Source organism: Terrapene carolina, unplaced genomic scaffold (assembly GCF_002925995.2).
Source record: "Terrapene carolina triunguis isolate 2854851 unplaced genomic scaffold, T_m_triunguis-2.0 Scaffold97, whole genome shotgun sequence".
In the NCBI taxonomy this organism is placed as follows: domain Eukaryota; kingdom Metazoa; phylum Chordata; order Testudines; family Emydidae; genus Terrapene; species Terrapene triunguis.
In genome coordinates this window covers 5,648,691-5,657,617 of record NW_020664448.1, presented here as the reverse complement: position 1 = coordinate 5,657,617, position 8,927 = coordinate 5,648,691, and the positions used below count along the sequence as shown (strand labels likewise).

The following is an 8,927-nucleotide window of genomic DNA, read 5'->3' as shown; positions in this document are numbered from 1 at the left end:
GGCAATTCAGCGGCAGGTCCTTCGCTCCTAGAGGGAGTGAGGGACCTGCTGCGCCCGAATTGCCGCAGGTGCCGCCCCTCTCCCTTGGCTGCCCCAAGCACCTGCTTGTTAAGCTGGTGCCTGGAGCCGGCCCTGTGCAGAGCCTCTCTCCTTGAGATTCAGGGACCTGAGGTAATGAGTAGCCCCCCGCACTGTCCCATTTTTTAAAATGTCTTCTACAAATATACCGTCTTGCTCTGGACAGTTTTTTGACTGATTCTGATTGCTAGGAATAAAGGCATGTTGTACTTACTGATTTTTGCAGTGAGTAACGGGTTAAGCAACGTATTATGAATAAACCATTTGCTTGCCATTTACATTGCATTCCCTCCTTTGGAAGGATTAGCAATAGCTGAATCTTTCAACGTACATGATTTTTACTTGGCTAAATGCACCGTGTGCAATTTTCAGAATTACGTTTCTCATGCCATTTTGGCTTTCTTAATTATTAACATGTTTCTAGTTGAAATCCCTCCCCAGCAGTCCTGGCTTATTGAGGTTGAATAGGATTGACTGCTGGCTTTCCTACTGTTTTAATGTAAACCAGTGAGTCAGTCAAGACTCCAAACTAGGCCTCCTCTTGTTTCAAAGGGGGAGAGCAAATTTCAGGCGCAAACTTCAACATGGTTAAAACCAAGAAGCTCTTCACTAACAAAGGGCTGTACTGAAATCAGTTCATCTTATCACTGGCACTGGGCCCTCCAGACTAAAGTTCAAAATTGATAGTGGTCTCCCTTAAAAGTTCATTCTGTTTGGAAGTTTCTCCTTGTTTGAGAGAGTTTCCCTATATACTAAATGACACTGGAACAGATAATATCACTCAGGATAATTCATACCTGGTTACTGGTGAATAATTCTCATCCGAAAAGTTAATCACCTAAATCCGTAGGAAGGCCCCTAAGTAAATGGTCTGATATTCAAAGGTGCTGCACATCCACATCTCCCTTTGAAGTCAGTGAATTTTGTTGAGGGTTCAGGTCTTCTGAAAATCAGTTAACTTATTTTGGTGCATAACTCTATGCACCCAAGTTTGAGAAGTGCTGAATTCACAGCTCCTGGTGCAGTCACTTGCCGAATCCTACTTGCCATACTTGCCCAATTAGTATGGGTGAGTGAGTGAGATTAGTATGAGTGAGACAAGTAAGATTAAGCCTTAATATACTAGGAACCATCTGATTTTGGGCTCCTTCGTCCCTCTCTTAGTAGGATCACTCTGCTGGTCCATTGGTTAAGTGGTTTTCAAAACATTTTACTGTGTTCCCATTGTATGGAAAGATCTGTTAATACTTTGCTTTCCCTTGGAGCACACAGAATTTTTCTAGATAACTTTAAAGTTATTGTTCTTGTTTGCAACTACTGGTTGCATTCCTCGGAGTTGCATCCAGCTGCGGCCACCTGGATTCAGAACTCCCCCAGGTCTGGTGAGACACATCAGGAGGTGCATCAGTGCCTTTTTTGCAGCCTGACAGGGGAAAGACAAAGAAGAGAATAAATTAATTCTCTTGACGCTACTTGAAGATCAAACCTGAGTAAGTCTTATCCCTTAAGCCCAATTTTATATGGCAATGAGGCTTAACTTGAAGGAAGTCCCAACTACACTTAGTTTATAATTGAGACTAATTAGGGGGCCTTAATTTTTCAGATCATTAACAGGATGTTATTCTGGCTACCAATCTTAAAATGGCAGAGTAATCTCTTGCTAGTTCTGGTGAACGTCCCTGTGATAGTATGACATTCATTTTTGTCTAGTTGAAACAAGTCTCTTTTTTTTCCAGTGTACTCCTGGTCTAGGCTGCTTTTTGCATGGTATTCTTGAAGTCCCCATGGATGGGCAAAGCTGCCTCCCTTTTTCTCTTAAGACAAGTTTTTATAGCAACATCTGCAAGTGGTTTCAATTAGAAACCCACATAGGGCCCAGTCTTGCACTACCGACTCAGGTAAAGCTCCCATTGACTTCAGTGAGATCTCTACAGATTTAGGGACAGCAGAAATAGGTCCTTAAATGTTTTTTTTTTCCTAAAGCCCCGTTCAGTTTTTAAATTCCCTCTCCCGCCCAAACTTCAGTTAATAAAAACTAGCAGGCAAAAGCACCAACCATCAGAGATCACGCAAAACATGGTGGCCTGGATCTGAGGGGAGCATACAGCATACGTATATTCCAGCACTGTTGATAGTGCTTCTTAAACACCAGATTAAGTACATAGGTTTTATCATAGAATATCAGGGTTGGAAGGGACCTCAGAAGATCATCTAATCCAACCCCCTGCTCAAAGCAGGACCAATCCCCAAACAGATTTTTGCCCCAGATTCCTAAATGGCCCCCTCAAGGTTTGAACTCACCCCCCTGGGTTTAGCAGGCCAATGCTCAAACCACTGAGCTATCCCTCCCCCAGAAAGGTTCACTTGTGTTGTCATTTCTTAGCATTCTTTACTGGGCAGGGCTATTGTGGAATGCATAATACTGTGGGTACTCCTATCCATGGTGTGGTGACCATAGCCACGTCATACCCTGCAGAGACACATAATAAATAGAATTTATTATGCATCTTGCCTGCCCTCTGCCCACCAATCCATCTCCTCTGGGTGCTAGTCCAACATTCCAGATATCTGAGTCCCGGCAAGCAGCCCCAGTTGGGTTTTTTTAAGCCAAACTGAGAGACAAGTGTTTCTTCCTTCACCCCTAAATTTCCCCTCCTGACCTGTGTCCCAGGATGGAGAGGATTCACTCTTCCACTCCCATTTCGGTATGTTAAAACATCGCAACCTTAGTGTCTGAAATCTTACAGTTTGGCAGGGTTAGGAAGAGGAGCTTTATCCCACTGGGAAAGGGAGATTCCCAGCTTCCCAATGGAACATTAGCACTTGCTCCTGGCCCTGGAAGGGCCCAAGATACTATACGTTAGAGTACTGACATTGTGTATATCACACACATACACACACTTTACTGGGGTGAGTTTTTCTATCCATCTTCTTTCCAAGCCACTTGTCATGGTTTCCTTGGATTCAACTGAACAAGGTTCAGTGGGAGCCATGAAAATCCATTCAAGTTGTTGTAAAATAGGTTTTATATCTATATAAACATGTAGGAAATTACATCCAAAAGATGGTTCAAAGAATGTTAAGGTTGCAAAGTCAAGCTCTCAAAAGTGAGGAAATGACAGAATTACGGTTTAATTACATAATCACGTGTTTTTTCTTCAGGACCCCTGCCTCGTTCAGTGCACAGGATAGACTGTGCTCACTGAATGAGCAGTTATTCACTGTTTCTTTTTATCCTCATCATCCAGTGCGTGGGCCCATTTGTTGTTTACTGTGCAGGAATTATTAATTTCCCCATAGAGTTTTCTATGACACTTTTAACACACACACATACACACACACACACAATCCTCTGGTGCTGGTCCCTCCCCTTCTGCAGGGAAATTCTTGTTCTGCCTCTCCACCCTTAGATGGAGTATGTGCAGTTGCTGTGGGTGGATGCAGCATGTGGAGTCCAGTTGACACATAGCAGCTGTGGAGGGGATGGAGCATGCTCAGTGAGGCGGAATCTCTGGAAAATTTAGCTGCTGGACTTTACTGAGCATGTGCAGAATGTGTGTGGGGGGGTTGTTAGAGCCTTATAACTTGGACAAATTTGAGCAGATATTCATGGTGACGGCAACATCCACAGCTCTGACACCAGGATGACCCCCTGCCAAATTTCAAGTCAGTGCTCCAAAGCATGGGGACACTAGAGTTTGTCAATGAGACTATAGTAAGATTTTTTTTTAACGTAGGCAAACAACATATTTTGTTGCTAATCTTGTTCTTGGAAATTGCTGAACCTTTTTAGCTGAAACTTAAAAAATAATCAGTCTGAGACAGACATTGGGCATGGAAAATTTCAGCTCAAATGTCTAAAGTTTGGCAAAGTTACAAGCTGCTGAAGACAGGGCTATATAATGGGACATGTCAAGCAGCCTTGACGTTAGACAGAGCTGCCAGTTCTGCCTATAATAACACACACACACACACACACACACACACACACACACACACACACACACACACACACACACACACACACACACTTACTTTAGAGGAGTGACATACTATGTGTGTGTGTGTGTGTAAAGATAAAAAGGTCCTTTTTAAAGAGTTTTCCTGACTTCCTCTGGTGCTTGTTCAATTGGACCCCTGCAAAGTAAGGCAACTGCCTTTGAAAGCAGATGGATAGAAAAAATAGTTTCAGTAAGTGTTTAAATTTCTATAAAACAGATCTTACAAACTGAAATGGCGCTTCTGGAACCTGTGCAGAGTACATGAGGGCATGGTGTGGTAGGAATGCTCTACTAGCACTTGTATGGGATGACTTATATAACTCACTCATGGCCCTGCCTCTTGGGAACAATGCAATCATCCCAAAGTCATGTTGATAAACTCTTCATACTACAACTCACAATCATGTAGTCTCTCTTCACAGACAGATAAGCCAAGTCACTGTGCCAGCTTGCCAGACTGAGATTCATGGCTGTACCTTCCAGAGCCCACTGCCTCCCAGGCGGTGCTGAGAACTCTAACCCGCCATGGAGTTTGGGTTACACCAAGCCCTGCTCTTGCAAGGCAACCCAAAGTGTAGGGTGGATTGCTGCATGTGTTGCAAGAGAATCAGGAAAGCAGACTGCATCCCCACCCCAGAAATCCATCATTGCGGCAGAGGTGGGGAGCCGTGAGTTGTAGTCACCAAAGCTTGAAGTACAATGAATGTAATGCCCTTCTCTTATTCTACAGTCCCCATTGATTCTGGATGGCAAAAGAAGCAGGAAACCTTAGAAATGGGAGAGGAGAAATAGGTAGAAGGCAAAGAAAAAAGCTGTTTTAAGAGGTTCCCCAGCCACGTTTCCAGGTTGTCTTTCTATGTCCCTAGTCCTCCTAACACCTTCCAGTGCATTAGAATGTGTGATTGTTTGCCTTGCAGAGGGTTGCCCTGGACTGTGTAATGGCAATGGCAGATGCACTCTGGATATGAATGGCTGGCACTGTGTCTGCCAGCTGGGCTGGAGAGGAGCAGGCTGTGATACTTCCATGGAGACAGCATGCGGCGATGGAAAAGACAACGATGGAGGTAGGACGAAAGTGCATGTGATTTATCAGGCTTCACAGAGCCTTACACTGCTTCTCTTAGCAAGGCCAAGAGCCAGCTGGGGGGACTCTATGGTGCAGAAGATCCTTGTTCTTGACAGCTGATGGAGAATGGATAGTGAACTTTGCCAGACTAATTCTGCCATATTTTATATTAATTTAAATTGAATTAATTGGGTGCAGGGGTCTGAGGTTTGTTTATCCTCACAATAGGCACAGCACAGTCAGTGGCAGTGCAGGCGTCCCTCCACCCCACTCCACCTTTGTGCCTGAGCCATGACACAGAGGGGTGAGTTTCCCTGTCTGTTTGAAACCTGGCCTCTCTCCTGAGACTGCCACCAAGGGTCCTTACTCACCTGGGATGGATGTGAAGCCGCAACCTAGAGGCTTAACTAGCTGATCCCCAAACCACCCAGTCCCTCTCAGTCCACATTTTATTGATTCCAGTTCTATACATAATGAGTCAGGCATGAGAATAATAGCTCAGCGTAATGCAGAGTTAATGTTCAGAGTTATCTCATTACAAAGGAAACCTTGGAACAGTGTGAAGGTTTGAATTAGAGGGCTGGAGATGAGATATTAAATTTGAGGCATAAGGGAGACTGCATAATTTGTTTTGTTGTCACTCAGCAAAAAGCTCTGTTAACCACACTCCGGGCCAGGACCCAGACTGTGAAATGCAGACTGCGTTTTGCACGTGTCTTGTTTTATCGTATTAACAAGAACAGTACAGTTTTTTTTTTAAAAAGGCCAACCCTGTGATTATCGACTTCACAGGGACCGGGCTTCTGATCGAATATTTAAAATGCCTTTGTACATCTGGCATGGTAAATGGACCAAATTGTCCCCTTAGAAAGATGTGGGAGGGGGGAACCCAGTGCCCCATACAAAGAGTACAAGCTGTAGAACAAAGGCCGCTTATTCCCTCAGATGAAACCAAATACCACTGTATTAGTTCTTTCTATTTACAGCTGACACAAGGCACCAATAAAGTTTGCCACACCACATGTGTAAAAATATGGTAAATATATCCAAGCATAATCCTAGCTTCTGTGGAAAAAAAAATGTCGTTTCTTGGAGAGAGGGCAAAAAAATCTCAGAGGTAATCCAGCCTAGAGCAAATGGAGCCCATAAACATAACATCAAAAAGAGCGTGATCAGACTCTGGCTCTGTGGGGATGTAGTCAGAGATTCCATGGTCTGAGGTGTTCACTTCTTATGTGGTGACTCATTGGGTTATCCATTTCAAAGGAACTGTTGATTACCTTGTCAGCCAACAAGGCAACAGATGTAGACTGGAGAAGCAAAAGGTGAGTGCTGTGTTTATCCTGTGATAAGTGCCATCCCTCATCCTGGGGACAGCTGGAGATCACTAGCTTGAAGACACCCCCTGCACCAAGAGCCGAGAGGGAGGATGGCATAGACACTATGACAGTGGCTCCATGCAGGGGGATCCTCGGGGCTAGATCTGCCAGCTTTCCTGCTGCATTGCTGGGATTGTGCAAAGCAGCCAGAGTGATAGATCTGACCCATGGTCTTTAAACCTGTTACTTGAAAAATCAGCTTCTGCTCTGTACAGCAAGATAACTGGGAAAAGATGTTCAGTGGCTCACGCTAACGGCTTGTTGATCTGCAGTCCCTATCAGCGGCAGTGAGACCTACACTACCCCTGTGGGATCTCCCAGGGGGATTGTGCCTCAGGCAATCACATTGACCCCCACTGAAGGAGCATGGGCCAGAGTGGCCCCTGCTTCACCCTTTCAGGGAGCACAATGCGCTGGCACCCAGAGTGTAGGGGTGCCAGATCCCTGTCTCCTACAGGAAGGATAGCATTAGTGCTCATAAATGATCTGGGGAAAGGGGTAAAACAGTGAGAGAGCAAAATTTGCAGACTGTAAAAAACTACTTGAGATAGTTAAGTCCAAAGCAGACAGCGAAGAGTTACAAAGGGACCTCACAAAACTGGGTAACAAAATGGCAGATGAAATGCAGTGTTGATAAATGCAAAGTAATGTACATTGGAAAACATAATCCCAATTATACATATAAAAGGATGGGGTCTAAATTAGCTGTTACCTCTCAAGAAAGAGATCTTGGAGTCGTTGGTGGATAGTTCTCTGAAAACATCCACTCATTGTGACGCAGCAGTCAAAAAAGCGAACAGAATGTTAAGAACCATTAGGACAGGGATAGATAAGACAGAAAATATCATAATGCCACTATATGAATCCATGGTACACTCACACCCTGAATGCTGCATGCAGATCTGGTTGCCCCATCTCAAAAAAGATATATTAGAATTGGAAAGGGTACAAAGAAGGACAACAAAAATGATTAGGAGTATGGAACAATTTCCACATGAGGCGAGATTAAAAAGACTGGGACTTTTCAGCTTGGAAAAGAGATGACTAAGTGGGGATATGATAGAGGTCTATATTATCATGAATGGTGTAGAGAAAGCGAATAAGGAAGTGTTATTTACCCCTTCACATAACACAAAAACCAGGGGTCATCCAATTAAATTAATAGGCAGCAGGTTTAAAACAAACAAAATGAAGTAGTACTTCACACAACACACAGTCAACCTGTGGAACTCATTGCCAGGGGATGTTGTGAAGGCCAAAACTATAACGGGGTTCAAAAAAGAATTAGATAAGTTCCTGGAGGATAGGTCCATCTATGGCTATTAACCAAGCTGGTCAGGGATGCAAACCCATGCTCAGGGTGTCCCTAGCCTCTAATTGCCAAAAATTGGGAGTGGATGACGGGATGGATCACTCAATAATTGCCTATTCTGTTTATTCCCTCTGAAGCACCTGGCATTGGCCACTGTCGTAAGACAGGATACTGGGCTAGATGGACCATTGGTCTAACCCACTATGGCTGTTCTTATGTTCTCTTGGGGTGCGAGGACTAGAGTGGTTTATTTCCACCTTTCCTCACATGCCAGTAGAGGGCTAATTTCAGTCTAGCCTTTAAATATTCATCTGTGCATGTGTTTAAACCAAGAGTCAGTTTGGGTCATATTTTTGAAGGTATTTTGTGCCTAACTCCCATTGAAATCAATGGGAATTAGGCATCTAAATGTTTGTTTGTTTGTTTGTTAAATCTGGCCCTTTGTTCCCAGAACAGCTTCTGTATATGCAGAAGTTTCTCATACAAGAATTGTGATATGCATTGACTCCTGTTCACAGTAAGTGGCGTTTCACTCTGCCCGAGTTCACCATTCAACTGGTTCTAATGCAGTGGTACAGTGCAGAACACTGCCACTGGAAATTCCTTACTGTAATGGGAGCTGGAGTTAAAAAAATGGCTTCAGGTCCTGGGGAAGTCGGACTCCATGGGAGACAGGTAACAGAAACTCTTCAGTAAAGGGGAAGGCTGTTTGGCCCCAGAGAAGCAGTGACAAGCTATGGCAGGAGTAAGAGATGGTCTCAGTGAAAGAGAATCTTTGTCCCATTTAGAACAATGATATTGCCAGGAAAAATCCCAAGAAAAATGTGTCATTGTGCTGGCCTGGCAGTACTGTTTTAACACGGTGGGTCTAATCCTGCTTTCAGTTACATTTCAGTGACATTGCATCAGGTTTTACACCGGAGCTGGTATTTATTCCAGGGTCATTGCAGGGAAAACAGCAGAAAATGAATCACCTTTAACAATCCAGAGCAGTTAAGGTTACAAGGGTTTTGCAGGCTGCACCCAAGGAGTCACAAAATTTATTACAGCAAACTGCAGAAGTTTTCTAAAAATGTGCACAGAGAGGAAGA

At 44.0% G+C, this 8,927-nt stretch overlaps 1 protein-coding gene across 3 annotated transcripts in view; it reads left to right on the top strand.

Moving 5' to 3' along the window:
* The window catches only part of TENM4 (teneurin transmembrane protein 4), a 419,617-nt gene that overhangs the window by 287,275 nt on the left and 123,415 nt on the right, over window positions 1-8,927 (top strand). For all 3 annotated transcript variants that reach the window (XM_024200637.2, XM_029911562.1, XM_029911563.1), the window contains one exon: window positions 4,997-5,143. In XM_024200637.2, the coding sequence (XP_024056405.2) occupies window positions 4,997-5,143 (147 nt within the window). The remainder of the gene's footprint in view (window positions 1-4,996; window positions 5,144-8,927) is intronic.